Source organism: Papio anubis, chromosome 5 (genome assembly GCF_008728515.1).
Source record: "Papio anubis isolate 15944 chromosome 5, Panubis1.0, whole genome shotgun sequence".
NCBI classification, from domain to species: Eukaryota; Metazoa; Chordata; class Mammalia; order Primates; family Cercopithecidae; genus Papio; species Papio anubis.
In genome coordinates, this window is record NC_044980.1 from 55572657 (window position 1) to 55594093 (window position 21437).

Genomic DNA, 21437 nt, shown 5'->3' on the forward strand with positions numbered 1-21437 from the left:
ATCACTTTCAAAATTAACAAGTTCGAGAAAGCATAATTCTAAAACAGCCTAATTAATTTAAAAACATATAAAACATGTTTTATATAGTTTACATGTTCATAAGGTTTTTAAAAAAAACCATATAAATTCTAACATATGAAATATATTAGGATGAACTATATAAAACCTATGATTGTTTTATATAGTTTTTTAGTTTAAAAATACATAGTTTTTTAGTTTAAAAACTTAAACAATCATAGGTTTTATATAGTTCATTCTGATATATTTCTGGTCCAGAATTAATTCTATACCAAAATTTCTACATAGGAATTAAATTCTACTGTAAAAATGCAGTTTAGGTACTTTGTCACATGGATTGCAGCTGACTCACATTTAACACAATTTTATGTTGATACAATGGCCACAAAATGTTACTATTTCTGTAATTTATTGTGACTTTTTAAATGGCATTGAATTTGTATAGTTGGCCTCAATGGAGCAAAAACAAAATAAGTAAAGCAAGTTAATTCAGAAAAATTTCTACTTTTGAAAATTTGGGGGCAAATGAAACTGCCATTTTTATTTGTATCTTAAAGAAAGAGAATCATAAGGCTTTTTTTACATAAATTAAGAAAGTGATATATGATGAATGCCTTTTTAAAAAATGATAAAGTTCGCAATTTGTCAATATGCATTTATTATTTGGCTTCAATTAAAAATGTTCAATGTGAAAAAATACTATCATTGTCGTATTTCTTCATTAACGTGTTCTTCCTTACCTGATTCAACAGCTTGTGACTTTTTCCCATTATGCTGATCAAGAGTAATCAAACATCCTGATGCTCTTCTCACATCCCATAATTTTACTCTACTGTCAGCACTGAGAATAAATAAATGTTACATTGACATATGTAGCTAGGACAATGACTGTACCCCTCACCCACCTTTCTAGTTTTACGGCACACAGAGGTCTTGTTATATAGGTACGTATGTATTCATACATTAGAGTTGTTGAACTTTCGCCTTTTCAGCAAATATTCAATAGTCAACAGTAGCTCAAATTAGTGAGTAAATAGCAAAAAAAAAAAAAAAAAAAAAAAAAGGTAACCTTTCTTTTCCAGATAACAAGAACAAAATTTTGCTACTTTTTATACCGTTTTAAATTACATGAGCATCTTTTCTCCCAAGGACCAGAAAGGCTTGTAGCTTATCCCTAGTAAGTTCCTTACCATACTTTCTCTACCGCTTGTTATCCAAATGCTGTCAAGACAAGCAGTTAACTAATTTTACTTTGCTCAAGAATCTATTTGCTATGATTTGGTGTTTTTTTCCTTTTTATATAAAAAACGGTAAGAGTAAGGTGAATAATGAGGACAATGCATTTCCATTTGGTTTCCTATACTCAAATCAATCTTTGCCATATATGTGAGAACTATATTTAATGTTGCCTAGAAATTAAACACTTACTTCTATTTTCTTTCAAGTAAGCGAAAAGAAGAAAAGTAAATCTATGATCAGACATCTATTTCAGCTTCTAGATTATTTCTAAAGAAAAATGCCCGGCAATCCGATGTGCTCCTAATCAGTTCAACTGATGCTATCATGTCCTCACAAGGACCTCAACAATATTGTAACCCAGGGGGCTATTCAATGTCATTTTAATGAGAGAGCACTACATTACACTTTTATAAGCCTATTTTTTATTTATAAGTTTTAAAAAAATATACACACAGGGTGTACTGGTTTCTATAATCTCGATTCTTTTCACAGATGATCATCAAACCTAGCCAACTGGAATAGTCAGCAAAAAGCTAGCATTTCCCATTCTTAAGTTGGTTTTCTTTCTTTCCAGGTGAGGGAAACGAAATCAGTATGAGGATTTACGTTTCTTCTGAAACAGATAAGATTTGAACATATCCAACTTTTAACACTGATTACTAGGTCCATTCTGGTACTGATTCAAATTTCTGGAGTATTCTTATAATTGAAAGCTTCTTAGCTCTCCTCTTATCTGATGAAAAACAAGTTAAGCATGAAAAATGTAAAATCCACCCAAGCATAACCAGCACCTAGTTCCTAACCTTCATACCTCTTTAGCTAGTCTTCTTATGGCTACATTATAGACCTTGCTGCACTTTAGAAATGGTAAATTTCAACATCACATTCTGCCAATTATTAACAGAAGCTTCTTTGGGGCCTAAACTGTGGCAGGGAGCGAGGGCTGGAAACTTAAAAAAAATCCAGACACAGATCTTTATAAAATTAATATGAATAGCTTTTGTAATAATTCTTCTTCTACTTAAAGCTTTATGAAAATATATCAAAATATTTGATTACTACTTCCTATCCCTTCAGTTTTTAAGTTTTCTTAGTCTAACTCTCCTACTTCATTAGATCCTTGATCCTTTCTACAAGTCTTTTTGTGATTTTATTTTTTTCCTTTTACTCACGACTTCTAAATTTTCAGGCACTGAGGTACTTTCCTGTAGACACTGAAAATTGTTAAGCCTCTTTCATTTAATGTTTTAATTTCTGTGGCTTATTACAGCTGTGCTCTACATCTTCAACTGAGAACTGCCCAGTAATCCTACGTGCCCTTAATCAGCTCCCTCACTCTTTCAATCTATTATTCCAGATCCATACTATCTTTCCTCAAAATTGCATCCTCATTCCTATATTTTCAAGAGGTGACAACAAGTTCTACTCCACTAAAAACCGAGAAGCCATTAAGTCTGAATTTCTTGAGCTTCTCTGCCAAAGCTACAAACTTAACTGTATCCACGTTCACCTTTTCCTTTTTCCATTTAGTCTCACAGTGCTCTTCATGTGCCAAACTAGGTGTCCCCTCCACCGTCATCTGGATCCTCGATACTAACCACTTCTGTGTATTTGAGGACCTAATGCACCAATTATTCCCTCCATTTCTTATCTTCACCTGTTTCTCTCTACTGGTACTCTTTCCCCAGCATATAAATATGCAATACTCTTTTTTCTCCAGCAAACAAATAAACCTCCCCACATCTTTTGATCCTCTCAGAGTTAAGTGATCCTGTTTTCTTTTCCTATATTACTCCTTCTAGAGATGTACCTCTATTAAAGCATTTTTCAGGATGCCCCGTAATCACTGATTTTTGACTATATGCCCCATTAGATCATTAGATTGTTGGCTTTTCGAAGCCTTAGTTACCTGTGTCCCTAGCACAACGCTTGGCATGTGGGAGGAAGTCATTAAATATCAGAAAATTGAATCAATTAATGTGTGGATATATCACATTCAAAAGAATTCCAGGTTAAAGATAATGCATAAAAATGCTCTATTTAAAAATTTGCAGTGTTATACTTTTGTGTGTAAGAATGACACAACACAGTTCCTCTGTGTTCTAAGGTGAAACACCTTGAAAGTGGATAGGATTAGAATTAGAATACAAAGGAAGACTTCTTTTGGTGACATGAATTAAAATTTCTAACTCAAGACTTCATTTTAAAGGAGTGAATTAATAATTAAATATGCTAAAATATATACATTACATAAATGTAGACTTTTCAAAATGCTTATTCTTAATTACTAACTTCAAAAGCAAATAATTTTACCTTGCCGTTGCCAAGATATAGTCATAACGTGGCGACCAGGAAACTGCTAATATTTCTTGTCTGTGACCTGCAAATACAACTATATGAAAAGTCTTGCAAGATACCCGAAAAATCAGAAGATAAAGTGCCAATAATTTTGCCTGATTCTGAAGAAAGTGAGGCTAAACACTCAATGTGAATAGATATGGTCATTTCTCAGATTTATAATAATTGACATTTCAATGCTAATGTGAAGTTTACAGGAGTATTTCTAACACATGGTATTTTATTGTAAAAGAACTAGTTTTGCTTTGGAAAAAACGGAGTTAAGTAAGTCTTTCTTTTTAAATACAGTAGTTAGCCTATGGCAGTAAATCCATATAACTCAAGCTCAGTTACTGTAATAAAATATACAAGATAAACATTTTAAAGGATAAAAATGTTTCCCAATTTCTCATAAAGTTATGAGAAAATTACTTTAATTCATGATTGTAGAAAAGCATTTATATAAAATGTTTTTTTTCTAGAAAGCACAGGTGATAAGTTCAAAGGGTAAGTGATTTCAATATTTTAATTCACTTTTACCTAACTGAACTATTCACATAAGACATTTCCATCTGCTCAGCTTATATTAATAAAAATTCATAATAATGTCAAAAATGCTACCCATCTCACCAACTTTTCTTAATATATTTGTTATATGTTTCTTTGAGATGACTAAAAATATATAAATTATATTCTATCTTTTCATTGTTTAGAATTAGACAATCTAATACTGATAAAAGTAGCAAGAATAATTTAAATACACCTTTACCAAAGAATTACTTCAATATATTTTTCTGAAATGTTTTTACTGAGAAAAAATGTACCTAAATATTAAGAACAATATTTACTCATTAGCCAGAATATTAAATAATACATGAGACAAATACACTGATGTGAGTTGCGTTAGTTTTTTTAAATGTAGAAATAACACAAGGTTTTGAGTTAGAACTATTTTTTATATCATTTGAGCTTCCCCAATGACCACTGTTCACATAAATGTCTTTTCAGTGGTTCAGTTTTATAAGAATAATGCACGGAAGGATCTTTATTTCTCTGCTGACTTTTAACAACTAGCACACAGTACATCAGTCATGTCACTTACAAAGAATACATTGTTAGTAACGTTTCTTTTTATTGAATTGTTTACTCAAAGTAGTTGCTGTTTGAAATAAAATAAAAATACCCTGTAGAATGTGAGAACAGGATCCAGACTTCAAGTCACAAAGTTGTACTTTGGGTCCTCTAGTACCAACTGTGAAAACAGAACCGGTTTAATTTTATCATAAGTCATCATCAAAAGGAAACAAGACATTATCATTAGTAATCATGACATTTTCACTGTATCCATGCAGAAATATAAAGATACATGCCAAAAATACATTGTCATTTTTAATGTTTACATTTAGAAAAGTTATTTTAACTACAGTTATATTTTAGTAGTAAGAGACCTCTATTATTCCATTTATTTTTTATTCTGAAATAATTATAGATTTGCAAGCAGTTGCAAAGCTAGTATAAAGAGAACTGTGTACCCTTCACTAGGTTTCCCCAACGATTATGTGTGAGCTTACTAAAACACAGTATCAAACCCAGGAAATTTATATTGGTAAATGTGTACGTATGTATGTATAGTTCTACTCCATTTTATCACATCAAATCATTGTATTTTAAAAGCTTAGTTTTTCCAAGTTAATGATATACTTCCAATCACTAGCAACAGATTCACGGAAACTCTGGACACAGACTGAAAGGACCTCAAAGACAACTTAGTTCCTAGCTCTTCTTTACAGATAAAAGAGCTGACTGATATCCAGAGGTAGAGACTCACGTGATGCCACAGAAATAATGAATCACAGGGCCCAGATACCTGATACCAGAAAATCATTTTTTCTCCCTTATAATATGAAGATGTTTGTTGCAGTTACTTTTATATAAATTGATGCTTAATTTGAATCACAATCTTAGAGAAAGAAATAATTTTCTTGTTTTATTGTGTCAAATTGGGAAAGTTGCCAAATTTTATTCATGTAAAATCTCTGAAACTTCGGTGGTTTAAAAGGAACTCTTTAGAGGACAGAAGTATGCTCTTATTCTCTGAACCCTGGCCACTAGCATAGTGCTTGCCTTGTACAATATCTGTTGAACTGAATATAAATAGTACATATATATATATAAAGAATTGTGATATTCCTGTGGGTTAAAATGTCTACATCAAAACTAACTAGAAATAAAAAGGGAGAAAGTTTTCAATATTTCAAAAGACAAAAGAATACACTCACAAACCTGCTACCAAACAGTGCTTGGTGGAGACTGGAGACATATGATGACTATAAACTGTTTCCTCAAAATTAAATACATCTGCAGTCTGGTAATCAAAAGACATTAAAAAAGTATAAGGTTTAAGTAAAAAAGCAATAAGATTTCTATTTACTTTTCCCTAAATTTGTAGCTATTTTTAAATTGACTGTTAGCAATTCAACTTAAACATAGGAATGTAATACCCCCAAAAACCTTGATAATTTGAAATCCTGTCATTTACAACATTCTTTTCCCTTCTATGAGAAAAAAATATGTTTTCCCAATAAATCCCACAAATTAAGAAAATACAAGCATGTGCCTCTCCATATTCCATATTCCTGGTGGGGAGAGAGCTCAGCATCTATATGGATAATGTAGTCAGCACTGCATCTCAGTTCCATATAACCTGAGCTACCACACCCAGGACACTGTCACTACCTAGAATTGCCCCTTCTTTGAAATCTTACATTTCAGTTATCTATGACCACAGTCTTCTATAATTTTCAGCTTTTCCCCACCAAATACTCTCAAGAAATCCAAATAAACTCTGGAACCCCTATCAGTTCCTTTCATCTACTTCTCTTCCTCTCCAGCTTGGATTTCAAAGTCCAATACCAATACCAAAGTCAACTGCCAATATCTGCAATTCCTTTGCTAATATCCTTCCATTTGTCAAGACTTCAACCCTGGGCGACTCCAAATGTCTGCCTTCTCTGTACTTATATCCAAATTGACCTACATTAGGGGTTGGCAAACTTTCTGTAAAAGTCAGATGGTAAATATTTTAGGCTTTCAGGACCAACTACTCATCTCTGTCACTGCAGTGTTAAAGCAGTCATAGACAATAAATGAACATATTGTAACTGCTCACCAGGTTCTTTCTGCCTGCTGCACAAACAAAACCAATTCACAAAGACCATGGCATTGCAGTAAAGAGTTTAACTGATGCAAGGCTGGCCGTGCCAAGTGGGAGATGGCATTTATTAACATTAATCAATCTCCTTGAAGTCTTGTAGGTTAGGGGTTTTTCAAAGGTAGTTTGAGGGAAGGGGTGGGAGTGGTTAGGCAATGAATGGGTGCTTGCTGTTGACTGGTTGGGGGTGCAACCATAAGGGTATGGGGAATGGCCCTCTTGTCCACTGAGCCACTTTTGGGTGGGGCCACAGGGGCAGTTGGTAGGTCCAGGTGGTGCCACTGGTGTCAGATATGAAAAAATCCTGAAAAGATATCTCAAAAGGCCAATCTCAGGTTCTGCAGTTGTGATGTTATATACAGGAGTAATTGGGGAAGTTATATATCTTGTGACCTCTGGAATAATGGCTGGCAATCATTTATGTCTCTTTATTTATTTATTTATCTATTTTTGAGACCAGGTTATGAGACTGGCTAATTTTTGTATTTTTGGTAGAGATGGGGTTTTGCCATGTTGCCCAGGCTGGTCTCGAACTCCTGGGCTCAAGCAATCCACCCTCCTTGGCCTCCCAAAGTGTTGGGATTACAGGTGTGAGCTACTGCTGAGCCTATATCTTAGCAGAATTCAGGCTCCTCTCCTCCTCCTAGTCTGGTGGTCTCTCATTAGCTTTACAAAGGTGGCTGAGTTTTTGGAGAAGGGCTATTATCATTTAAACTATAAAATGGCTGGGGGCAGTGGCTTACTCCTGTAATCCCAGTACTTTGGGAGGCCAAGGTAGGTGGATCACTTGAGGTCAGGAGTATGAGACAAGCCTGGCCAACATGGTGAAACTCTACTTAAAATACAAAAATTAGCTAGTCATGGTGGCGGGCGCCTGTAACGCCAGCTATATGAGAGGCTGAGGCAGGAGAATCGCTTGAACCCGGGAGGCAGAGGTTGCAGTGAGCTAAGATCACGCCATTACACTCCAGCCTGGGCAACAGAGTGAACCTCTTTCTCAAAAATAAATAAATAAGTAAATAAAATTAAAAAATAGAGTATTAACTAAATGTCTTCCAAAGTTAGCTTGGCCAAAGTCCAGGAATAATTAAGGCAGCTTGAAGGCTAAAGGCAAGAGGGGGTGTTGGCTAGATCAGATCTCCCCTACTGCCACAATTTTCTCACTGATATAATTTTTGCAAAGGCAGCTTCAATATTTGTGTCTAAAACCTACTTTATTTACAAAAAAAGGCCATGAGCCAGACTTGCCCATGAGCCCAGAGTTGGCCAATCCCTTGCTCTACCCAGGTAAAAAATCTTACAATTAGGGCAGTGTGACATCACTATAAAAGAATATTCATTTCCTCTGGATTTCAGTAATGACTGCCAGTCCCACTATATTTCACTAGTATTCTTCTCTGCAGTATTCCTCAGCTATTTCAAATCTTCTCCACAAATATACCCACTCAAGTCACAACAGGTAATCTGATCTTTTATTTCAAGGAGAAAATAGGAGGCACTCAATCAGAATTTCCTTAATGTCTTACCAACAAACCTACAAACACATTTACTTCCACTTATCCTTTTTCCTTCTTCACTCCTGTTATCATAGAAACATGATTCCTCAACCCCGCCTTTTTTTTTTTTTTGAGATGGAGTCTTGCTCTGTTGCCCAGGCTGGAGTGCAGTGGCACAATCTCAGCTCATTGCAACCTCCGCCTCCCGGGTTCAAGTGATTCTCCTACCTCAGCCTCCCGAGCAGCTGGGGCTACAGGTACCCACCACGATGCCCAGCTAATTTTTGTATTTTTAGTAGAGATGGAGTTTCACCATATTGGCCAGGCTGGTCTTCAGATTCCTCCCCATTTTTAATGTTAATCCCCCTACTTGTGTTCAGATTCCCTTCAGCACTGTCAGAAATCGCACCCTATAGATTATCTTCTGGGTATTTATAACCTCTGTCCCCACTGGCTCATTCCCAACAGCACTAAAAGTTCAAGTCTTTTTCATCTTAACACCCCTTCCCTAAGACAAAAACAAAGAGCCTTTTCACCCTACGTTCTCCCTAATCTTTCCTCCTCTTCAAATCCAAACTTTGGCTATCTCTAATTCCTTATCTCCCATGTATTTCTCAACTAATTGCAATCTTATTTTTATTGCACTACTCTAAATCATACTACTCTTCCAATATTACCAATAACCTCCTCATCTGATTTAATCTGTTCGTAGCATTCAACACAGCTGATTACTCCCATCTTCTTTAAAGCAATCTTTTACTGGCTTCCATTGTATCATATATTCCTGATTTTCCTTTCTCTCCTTGGCTACATCTTTTCATCACCTATAGCAGAGTTTGGTTTCCTTTTTCTGTCCTATTTATCTTTGTCTTCAAGGTTTTGTTCTATGCACCCCTTTCAATTGCCACTTGTATGTTATGAGTTAAGTATCCCTTATCCAAAGTAACTGGTACCAGAAATGTTTCGGATTTCAGATTTTTTTTGGTTTTGGAATGTTTGCATTATACTTACTGGTTGAGCATTCCAAATCTAGAACTCAAAAAAACTTCAAATTTTGAACTTCTGGATTAGGGACACTCAATATGTAGTGAGGCACAAATCTGTATACTCAGTGTAGACCTCAATCCTGAATTCTGGGTATGTATAGATCGATTCCTGGATTATCTTCATTTGGATTTCCCGTAAATCCCTCAAACTCAACAAATCAAAAATTGAACTCATCATTCCAACCCTTCCCTATCTTAGTATAATAACAATATAATCCACCCAATTGCCAAGCTAGAAAACCTGGGGTCATTCCTATATATATATATATGCGCATATATATATATATATATAAATATATTCCTATATATATATATAAATAATGGCTTTGTCAAGATAAAATTCACATATCATACACCTTGGAACCCATAAAAAGTATCACTAGTGATGCTGCAAGTGGTCCCAAGAAGCAGAGAAAAGTCATGACATTACAAGAACAGGCTGAACTGCTAGACATGTACCATAGATTGAGGTGTGCAGCTGTGGTTGCCCACCATTTCAAGATAAATGAGTCCAGCATAAGAACCATTGTAAAAAAAGAAAATTTGTGATGATGTCACTGCAGCTATGCCAGCAGATGTGAAAACCTTGTATGTTTTGTAAAATACCTTTGACCTCTTATTGAGAATCCAACTTTTATGGGGGTGCAGGATTGTTAAAAGAAAGGCATATCGATATATAGACTCTAATATGACTTTTAAAAAGCAAAGTCAATATGGTCATTATATGACAATGTGAAGCCAAAGGAAAGTGAAGGATCTAAAGCTGGAGAATTTAATGCCAGAAAAAGATGGTTTGATAATTTTGGAAAGAGGTTTGGCTTTAAAAAAGTCAAGATAATAGGATAAGAAGCTTCTGCCCACCAAAAGGCAACAGGTGAGTTTCCAGATATCATTAAGAAAATCATCGAGGACAAAGGATATCTGCCTGAACAGGTTTTAAAAGTAGACAAAAATGCCCTATTCTGGAAAAAAAAAAAAAAAAAATCCACAAAGGACTCTTATGATATGGACCCTTCGATGATATGGGCTCTGAAACTAAAGCAAATAGTGGAAGAAGGATCAGTACTGTAACAGAAACATTTTTAGAGAAATAAAGCAGAACACACAGAAATTACGACGTATTTCCATAGTTATACCAAGTGTGCCTGCCTTTCCTTCCAAATCTTCTTACACCTTTTGCTACCCTACAGACAGCAAGGTCAACCCCTCCTCTTCCTGCTGCTTCTCCTCAGTCTACTCAATGTGAAGATGATGAGGATAAAGACCTTTATGATGATCCACTTCCACTGACTTAGTAAATATATTTTTCTTCCTCATGATTTTCTTAATAACATTTTCTTTTCTCTAGCTTACTTTATTGTAACAATACAGTATATAGGCCAGGCGTGGTGGCTCACGCCTGTAATCCCAGCACTTTGAGAGGTTGAGGTGGGTGGATCAACTGAGGTCAGGAGTTCAAGACCAGCCTGGCCAACATGGTGAAACCCTGTCTCTACTAAAAATACAAAAATTAGCCAGGCATGGTGGCACATGCCTGTTGTCTCAGCTACTTGGGAGGCTGGGGCAGGAGAATCACTTGAACCCAGGAGGCGGAGGTTGCAGTGAGCTGAGATCACGTCACTGCACTCATCACGTCACTGCACTCCAGCACAGGTGACACAGAGAGACTCTGTCTCGGAAAAAAAAAAAATAATAATAATAAAATACAGTATATATTACATATAATATATAAAGTATGCGTTAATCGACTGTTTATGTAATCTGGAAGGCTACCAATTAACACTAGGCTATTAGTAGTTACTCTTTTGGGGGAATAAAAAATTATATATAGATTTTCAACTGTGATGGGAATCAGCTTCCCTTATCTCCACAGTATTCAAGGGTTACCTGTATTATCATAAATCAAATTATTGTCATGAACGGGTACATTTCTTGATTCTCCTGTTTCACTGTGTGGTGTGTGTTTTTCTTTTTTATTTATACCAATATCACATTGCCTTAACTAGTATAACTTTATAGCAAGTCTTGATAGCTGATAGTGAAGTCTTCCAACTTCACTCTTTTTCAAGAGTGCCCTGCCCTTTTGCATTTCCATGTGAACATTAGAATTAGCTAGTCAATTTACAAAAAAGAAATCTTGTAAGAGTCTAATAGAAAATGCATTGATTCTATAGATCCGTTTGGGTAGAACTGATATTTTTACCACACTGAACCTTTTAATTCTTGAACATGGAATATCTCACATTTATTTAGGTCTTCATTTCTCTCAATAATGTTCTAAAGTTCTCTATTCGGAATAGTCTTGTATATTTTTCATTAAATATATTACTAGGTACATGACAATTTTTGATGCTATGGTAAACAATACTGGTTTTGAAATTTCATGGAATTCAGAAATATAATTTACCTTGTATCCAGAAAATTTACTAAATTTACTTATATTAATCCTAATAATTTGGCTATAGATTCTTTTGAATTTTCTACATTCATAATCACGTCTTCTGTGAATGACAGTTTAAATGCCTCCTGTCCAGTTTCTGTCCCTTTTATTTCCTTTGTTTGCTTTATTGCACTGACTAGGACATTCAGTACAATGTTGAACAGAGAAAATAACGGGGATAATGCAAAGGGAAAGCTTTCAACATTTTACCACCAAATATAATGGTTGCTTTAGATTTTTTAAAAAAATAGATACTTTTTATCAAATTAAGGAATTTCTCTTCCATTCCTAGTATGCAGAGAATTTTTTTTTTTTCTGTCTTTTTAAAAATTATACTTTTAAGTTCTAGGGTACATGTGCACAATGTGCAGGTTTGTTACATAGGTATACATGTGCCATGTTTGCTTGCTGCATCCATTAACTTATTTCTCCTAATGCTATCCCTCCCCCGTCCCCCGCCCCATGACAGGCCCCGGTGTGTGATGTTCCCCTCCCTGTGTCCCAGTGTTCTCATTGTTCAATTCCCACCTATGAGTGAGAACATGCGGTGTTTGGTTTTCTGTCCTTGTGACAGTTGACTGAAAATCATGGTTTCCAGCTTTATCCATGTCCCAGCAAAGGACATGAACTCATCTTTTTTTATGGCTGCATAGTATTCCGTGGTGTATATGTGCCACATTTTCTTAATCCAGTCTGTCATCGATGGACATCTGGGTTGGATCCAAGTTTTTGCTATTGTGAATAGTGCCACGATAAACATATGTGTGCATGTGTCTCTACAGTAGAATGATTTATAATCCTTTGGGTATATACCCAGTAATGGGATGGCTGGGTCAAATGGTATTTCTAGTTCTAGATCCTTGAGGAATTGCCACACTGTCTTCCACAATGGTTGAACTAGTTTACACTCCCACCAACAGTGTAAAAGCGTTCCTGTTTCTCCACATCCTCTCCAGCATCTGTTTGTCTGGACTTTTTAATAAGGCCTTCTAACTGGTGTGAGATGGTATCTCATTGTGGTTTTGATTTGCATTTCTCTGATGGTGAGTGATGATGAGATTTTTTCATGTGTCTGTTGGCTGCATAAATGCCTTCTTTGAGAAGTATCTGTTCATATACTTTGCCCACTTTTTGATGGGGTTGTTGTTTTTTTTCTTGTAAATTTGTTTAAGTTCTTTGTAGATTATGGATATTAGCCCTTTGTCAGATGGGTAGATTGCAAAAATCTTCTCCCATTCTGTAGGTTGCCCGTTCACTCTGATGGTAGTTTCTTTTGATGTGCAGAAGCTCTTTAGTTTAATTAGATCCCATTTGTCAATTGACTTTTGTTGCCATTGCTCTTGATGTTTTAGACATGAAGTCCTTGCCCATGTGTTATGTCCTGAATGGTATTGCCTAGGTTTTCTTCTAGGTTTTTTATGGTTTTAAGTCTAACATTTATGTCTTTAATCCATCTTGAATTAATTTTTGTATAAGGTGTAAGGAAGGGATCCAGTTTCAGCTTTCTACATATGGCTAGCCAGTTTCCCCAGCACCATTTACTAAATAGGGAATCCTTTCCCCATTTCTTGTTTTTGTCAGGTTTGTCAAAGATCAGATGGTTGTAGATGTGTGGTGTTACTTCTGAGGCCTCTGTTCTGCTCCATTGGTCTATATCTCTGTTTTGGTACCAGTACCATACCAAACAGTAACCAAAACAAGTTACTGTAGCCTTGTAGTATAGTTTGAAGTCAGGTAGTGTGATACCTCCAGCTTTGTTCTTTTGGCTTAGGATTGTCTTGGCAATGCAGGTTCTTTTTTGGTTCCATATGAAATTTAAAGTAGTTTTTACCAATTCTGTGAAGAAACTCATTGGTAGCTTAAGGGGGATGCACTGAATCTATAAATTACCTTGGGCAGTATGGCCATTTTCACGATATTGATTCTTCCTGTCCATAAGCATGGAATGTTCTTCCATTTGTTTGTGTCCTCTTTTATTTCGTTGAGCAGTGGTTTGTAGTTCCCCTTGAAGAGGTCCTTCACATCCTTTGTAAGTTGGATTCCTAGGTATTTCATTCTCTTTGTAGCAATTGTGAATGGAGTTTACTCATGATTTGGCTCTCTGTTTGTTATTGGTATATAGGAATGCTTGTGATTTTTGCATATTGATTTTGTATTCTGAGACTTTGATGAAGTTGCTTATCAGCTTAAGGAGATTTTTGGCTCAGATGATGGGGTTTTCTTAATATACAATCATGTCATCTGCAAACAGGGACAACTTGACTTCTTGTTTTCCTAGTTGAATACGCTTTATCTCTTTGTCTTGCCTGATTGCCCTGGCCAGAACTTCCAACACTATGTTAAACAGGAGTGGTGAAAGAGGGCATCCCTGTCTTGTGCCAGTTTTCAAAGGGAATGCTTCCACTTTTTGCCCATTCAGTATGATATTGGCTGTGGATTTGTCATAAACAGCTCTTACTATTTTGAGATACATCCCATTAATACCGAAGTTATTGAGAGTTTTTAGCATGAAGGGCTGTTGAATTTTGTTGAAGGCCTTTTTGGCATCTATTGAGGTAATCATGTGGTTTTTGTCGTTGGTTCTGTTTATGTGATGGATTATGTTTATTGATTTGTGTATGTTGAACCAGCCTTGCATCCCAGGGATGAAACCAACTTGATCATGGTGGCTAAACTTTTGATGTGCTGCTGGATTTGGTTTGCCAATATTTTATTGAGAATTTTCGGATCGATGTTCATCAGGGATATTTGTCTAAAATTCTTTTTTTGTTGTGTCTCTGCCAGGCTTTGGTATCAGGATGATGCTGGCCTGATAAAATGAGTTAGGGAGGATTCCCTCTTTTTCTATTGATTGGAATAGTTTCAGAAAGAATGGTACCAGCTCCTCTTTGTACCTCTGGTAGAATTCATCTGTGAATCTGTCTGGTCCCGGACTTTTTTTGGTTGGTAGGGTATTAATTATTGCCTCAATTTCAGAACCTGTTATTGGTCTATTCAGAGATTCACCTTCTTCCTGGTTTAGTCTTGGGAGGGTGTATGTGTCCAGGAATTTATCCATTTCTTCTAGGTTTTCTAGTTTATTTGCGTAGAGGTGTTTATAGTATTCTCTGATGGTAGTTTGTATTTCTGTGGGATTGGTGGTGATATTCCCTTTATCATTTTTTATTGTGTCTATTTGATTCTCCTCCCTTTTCTTCTTTATTTGTCTTGCTAGCAGTCTATTAATTTTGTTGATCTTTTCAAAAAACCAGCTCCTGGATTCAATGACTTATTGAAGAGTTTTTTGTGTCTCTATCTCCTTCGGTTCTGCTCTGATCTTAGTTATTTCTTGCCTTCAGCTAACTTTTGAATTTGTTTGCTCTTGCTTCTCTAGTTCTTTTAATTGTGATGTTAAGGTGTCGATTTTAGATCCTTCCTGCTTTCTCTTTGGGCATTTAGTGCTATACATTTCCCTTGACACACTCCTTTAAATGTGTCCCAGAGATTCTGGTACATTGTGTCCTTGTTCTCATTGGTTTCAAAGAACATCTTTATTTCTGCCTTCATTTCGTTATTTACCCAGTAGTCATTGAGGAGTAGGTTGTTCAGTTCCCATGCAGTCATGCAGTTTTGAGTGAGTTTCTTAATCCTGAGTTCTAATTTGATTGCACGGTGGTGTGAGAGACAGTTTGTTGTGATTTCTGTTCTTTTACATTTGCTGAGGAGTGCTTTACTTCCAACTACGTGGTCAATTTTGGAATAAGTGCGATGTGGTGCTGAGAAGAATGTAGTATATTCTGTTCATTTGGGGTGGAGAGTTCTGTAGATGTCTATTAGGTCTGCTTGGTGCAGAGCTGAGTTCCAGTTCTCAATATCCTTGTTAACCTTCTGTCTCGTTGATCTGTCTAATATTGACAGTGGGGTGTTATAGTCTCCCATTATTATTGTGTGGAAGTCTAAGTCTCTTTGTAAGTGTCTAAGGACTTGCTTTATGAATCTGGGTGCTCCTGTATTGGGTGCATATATATTTAGGATAGTTAGCGCTTCTTGTTGAATGCATCCCTTTACCATCATGTAATGGCCTTCTTTGTCTCTTTTGATCTTTGTTGGTTTAAAGTCTGTTTTATCAGAGACCAGGATTGAAACCCCCACATTTTTTTCCTTACCATTTGCTTGGTACATCTTCCTCCATTCCTTTATTTTGACCCTATGTGTGTCAGTATGCAGAGAATTTTAAAAAATGAGGATGGGCACAGTGGCTCATGCTTGTAATCCCAACACTTTTAGAGGCCAAGGTGGGAGCACCATTTGAGGCCAGATTTTGACACCAGCCTGGGCAAGACAGAGAGACACTGTCTCTACAAAAAGTTAAAAAATTAGCCGGAGATAGTGGTGCACACCTGTAGCCTTCACTACTTGGGAGCCTGAGCTGGGAGGATCTCTTGAGCCAGGAGTTTGAGGTTATAGTGAGCTATAATTGTGCCACTGCACTTTAGTTGGGGCAACAGAGCAAGACTCTTGTCTCTTTAAAAAAAAAAAGATATTGACTTTTATTTCAAAATTTTCATATCTATTGAGATGACTAACATGTAGTTTTTCCCCTTCATTCTATTAACAGGATGAATTACATTAGCTGATTTATAGATGTTAAAACAACCTTGTTTCTGTTCACTCATGATATATTATTCTTTTTGTATGTTGCTAGATTCTACATATTAACAGTTGATTTAGGATTTTTGTATTTACATTTATAAGAGACGCTGGCCTGTAATTTTCCAAATAATGTCCTTGTAAATTTTGAAATCATGGATATGCTGGCCCCATAAAAAAAGTTTACAAATGTTTCTTTTTTTCCTCTTGAAGCATCTGTATAAGATTGGTATTATCTCTTTTATAAGTGTTTAGAATAATTTACTGGTAAAGGCATCTAGGCCTGGAGATGTCAGTCTTCTTCTACTGCCTGTTTTTCCTCCTAAGCTCATTTGTTGGTAAGCTTGGAAGTTTCTGATAGAGTGCTAGAAATTACATAGAAAAAATTGGGAGAGGTTCTGTATCATGTTCTCCTCCTCCAGAGAAGATCCAGTCTCTCTTTGGCAGGTAGGAGAGGGAGGATCATATCAATTCAAACATAAAGCTTGTCTGCTATCGTAGAGTTCTGTAATAATTTTCTATCAATGCAGTAAGGAATTACCACATACTTAGTAATTTATAACACAGATTTATTATCTGTAATAAATCTGTTCTACAGGTTAACATTCTCACATAGGTCTCAATGGACTATAATCAAGGTGTTGACAGGGCTTCATTCCTTTTTGGAGGCTCTAGGAGAGAATACTTTTTCCATCTTCTACAGATCACACACATTTCTTGGCTTGTGATCCCCTTTATCCATCTTCAAAGCCAGTAATTTTACATTTTTCTGGCCATTCTCCCAGTCAAATTTACCCCATCTCCTTCTACCTCCCATTTCCATTTTCTAAGACTCTCATGATTATGTTGGGCCCACCAGGATAATTCAGTATTATCTTCCAGTCTTCAGGTCAGGTGATTGGCAACCTTAATTCCCCTTTGCATGTTCTAGAGATTAGCACATAGACATGTGGGAGCGGGACATGATGCTGCTTACCACAGGCTCCATCTACCTCCTATTTGTACCCATTATTAGAATATACCCCTCTAGGTGCCCTAAGAGCCTGGGTGTTTTCCTAAGCCCTGTTCTACTTAGGAAGTACTGCACTGCAATTCTTCTCTCCAGTACCATGTGACTGGGGAAAACTGCTGTTTTTCAAATGTCTTCTGCTTCATTTCTTAGTCTATGGTCTCGCATAGCTTGGTTAGTGAATACCTCAATGACAAAACCAGTGCAAGATGTCAGGCTGATTTCTCTGCATCTCTCTTCTTTCTGTGATCTTGATCCTTTAATTTCTGGCTGTCTTGGCAGCCCACATTCCAATTTCTGTCTCTCTAGCTGTATGAAATGGACTAAAGTCCCACTCATTTATCTGCCTCTTAGAAGCTATCCAATGTGTGTCTTCTCAGTCTCTTGCCCTACATTAATGACAAATGTCCAAAGAGAAAAACAGTGTGTGGAAAGTTGAATGCATTTCTGTAAGTGTTCTCTCTAGGATCTAATTCTCAATTCCTAGATTTCTTGGCAGCTTTCTAAAACCCTCAACTAGATGTTTGTTTATGCTTTATCTAGCTTTTCTCAATGGAGGTGCTGGTTTGGCTACAAGATACTCCATTATAGTCAGAAGTGAAAACTCATGACATTCATTTAATTGTTAAAATACATTCTCATTTTCAATGACATGTATTTTAATAAATACACTTTGCTATGAAAAGAAATCTGAAATAATAGGATTATTCTAATGTAGTAAGGTCAAAAAATCACATCTATTTAGTTTGAATTACTAGAATGGTATTAAATTGGAATTTATATACACAACACTGTTTTGTTTTGCTGACTAGAATCACAATACACTTCATGATTTTATTACTTATTAATGTGTAGCCAGTTACATACATTGTTAGTCATCCTTAAAGCATTTACTCAGCAGTTACTGTACATAGCACTGAATTTAGTAATGTATAAGACATAGTACTTTCTTTGGGGAAGTAACAATATAGAACAACAAATAAGACAAACAAGTATGAAAATGATATTATAAAGTAGTATGAGAGTGTGTTGAAATAAGAATACAGAAAACAGTGCTATAAAGTAAAATAATGGTTAATATGTACTCTGGAAGCTGAAATCACTAAACTGCATGATAGCACTAAAAGGGACCTTAGACACCATCTAGTCTGACACTTTAATTTTATAGCTGAAGAGACATTTGCTAACAAATTAAATGACTTATCTAAAGCAACAAATCTCATAAGTGGCAGAATGGAACTAGAACTCTGGTATCTGCAGTCTTGGCTCAATGTAATTGTAAAAAAAGGATGTGACCTTAAGAGAAGGGAAAAGTTGCAAGGGAAAGGGATGTGAGGCAGGGAATACAACAGATTCAAAGTATGATCAATTCAGTTGCAGCAAAGCATTTGTGTTGAAAACTGGTAGAATGTAGGATTGAAGGAAAAAGGGCTGATGTTATGGAGAAATTAGAATGCTAGGCTGAGTTTAGATAATGGGAATCCCTAGAGGGTTTGGACAGTGACATGATGAAACTGCTTTATAATAAGATTAACTCTGGGGTAGAACTTAGTGTAGAAAATGTAGAAGGAAGGTAAGGCAGTGATTTTCGTAGTCTGGATGTGCAGTAAAGGCAAGGGAAATAGAAAAGAGAGAAGAGAGAGTTCGAAGAAAGAATTGCTAAGATTTTATGACTAAATTTAATGAGATGTGATCATGTTCAGTTTGGAACATGTTAAGTTTGAAGGGGTGACACTACATTTAAGTATAGAGGTACTGTAAAAAAGTAGAGAAATATCAGAGTAGAGCTCAGAGAAAAGATTAGTACTCAGAATGTAAATCTGACCAAATATCATACAAACTATTATCCACTGCCTGCCTTTACTAAGTAACAGTATTAACAGCTTTTTCCTTCAAGTTTTTAGATCAAAGATAAATCCAATTTTCTACTTTAGATTACTAGATCATTCTAGTTTTCACAAAGGGATAATAATATTAGCTAATAGTTTTTGAGCATTTACTATATGGTATGTTCTGTACTAGGTACTTTACATATATTGGCTCATTTAATCCTCACAACCATACTATAATCATTATTCCCATTTACAGATGAGAAAGACACACAGAGGTTTGGACATCTGCACAATGTCATACGGCTGGTCAGTAGCACAGCCAGGATATGAACTCAAGCAGTCTAGCTCTTCTTAACCACTGTACTGCTTTCACATTTAACATATATGACATCTCAGCAAATAACATACTAAAATGGTTTAGGATTAAATTCTCCTTCATCCTACAAAGCAATCTGCAAATGTTTTAATGTACTTACTTGTAATGTATTTGTATCCCATACTTTCAGAGTTTTATCAAATGAGCTTGATGTGAACATGCCAGTGTCATGAGGATACCACTGTACCGTCTCCACACTGTATCTGTGAACATCAGGATGATCTCTACAAAACAGCAATCAAAATTTACAGATAACTGACTTATGTGAGTTTCAAAACTGGTACTATATTAAGAACAAGCAGTAGTCTCAGGTAGGATGATAGGAATGGTCAAACTGAGATCACATGCCTGTGTCCTGGCTGTGTAGAAGGCGAGAATCAATGTCCAGGCATCTCTAATTTTAGGCTCCCATAGTGTGACGTAGAGGCATGCCTCCTACTAAGGGTCATAATATGAGAGATTCTCTGTTTCTGTACTATATATAGCCTGGAGGGATCAACCAACTACAATGGACTTCTTTCATCTTGGAAGAGTGATTTGGTCTTACTGGAAGAGACAGCTGTTTTGGTTTTGGATTTGCTTTCCCAAAGTCTCTTTTCTAAAGCACTACTATTCTTAGAATTACTGAATGCCTCACACACCTCCATGGTATTCCATACAATATTGCTTCTTATCAAGGAATTTACTCTATGACAAAAGAATGCAACTGGTGAAGGCCCATGAGATTCACATCTTATGTAACCCACCAGCCACAATAACATAACATGTTAAAGATTCAGTTATGACGTCAGCTACAATACACCACCTTGTGAGGGTGGTATGCTGCCCTGAAGGATGTAGTATATGCTCTGAACCAGTGACCAACATAGTGTGTTACCTAACTGAATCCTGATTCAAACAAACTGGCTGTTAAGAGAGATTTATGAGACAAAGAGGGAAATTTGAACACAGACTGGATATTTAATATAGATAATTTTTGTGTACTTAAGATAATGGTACTGTAGTTATGCTCATAAAGTCTTTTTCTTTTACAGATATAAATAATTAAGAATGAAATGATACATTGTTCAAGATTTGCTTCAACATACTTATGAGGGTGGATGGGTGGGAGGTAGAGACAAAACAAGATTGGTTATGATGGTTGGTGAAGCTGGGTGATTGATATACAGGTCATTATACAACTCTCCAATCTTGTATATGTTTGAAATTTCCCATAGAGCACAAAAGTTAAAAGACGACTTCTGTAACCCTATGCAGATACAATCATGATGCTTTTGGATTCCTTAAGATGAAGGTTTGGACCTTAAACAGTTGTGGTGCTATCTGAAGGAATGAGAACATGAAGAAGGAAAGTCTTAAGTACCAGCTCTGGCATAAAAACAGCTGCAAAATTACAAGAACTATAGTGCCTACTCATATTTCCTTTTTTTCTCTGTAAATATTTATATATTTTAGCGAATTTTCCCTTTCTTTCCTCTCTTAATTATTTTTATAGGTTAACTATATAATTGAGTCCACAAATTGTGTAATACTGATATAGGATAAATTAAACTCATGGAAAAATGAACATGACCCTGAAATGGAGCCAGGTGTGGTAACTAAAATAACTTAGGCTCATCACCCTTTGGGGAAGAGGATGATCACCTTTTTGGCTGTATAGTGAAGACTTGCATTAGGTTAGGCTGGAACGTTCTTTTAAAAAATGGTAAGTATGGGAAGAAAGGTGTATATGCATGTTGGACAGCCAAATGGGTGGACTGTAGGGGACATGTGCCTTTTATTCTTGACTGATGAGCATTCAAAC

At 36.0% G+C, this 21437-nt stretch overlaps 1 protein-coding gene across 6 annotated transcripts in view; it reads right to left on the reverse strand.

Annotated features, from left to right (window-relative positions):
• Nucleotides 1–21437, reverse strand: part of ERCC8 (ERCC excision repair 8, CSA ubiquitin ligase complex subunit) — an 85628-nt gene that overhangs the window by 37131 nt on the left and 27060 nt on the right. For 5 of the 6 annotated variants that reach the window (XM_031666184.1, XM_031666180.1, XM_031666181.1 and 2 more), the window contains 5 exons: nucleotides 19734–19857; nucleotides 5878–5959; nucleotides 4778–4846; nucleotides 3571–3637; nucleotides 759–859 (listed from right to left, as the gene is read on the reverse strand). In XM_031666184.1, coding sequence (XP_031522044.1) covers nucleotides 759–859; nucleotides 3571–3637; nucleotides 4778–4846; nucleotides 5878–5959; nucleotides 19734–19857 — 443 coding nt within the window. The remainder of the gene's footprint in view (nucleotides 1–758; nucleotides 860–3570; nucleotides 3638–4777; nucleotides 4847–5877; nucleotides 5960–19733; nucleotides 19858–21437) is intronic. The other variant, XM_031666185.1, reaches the window with a different exon arrangement.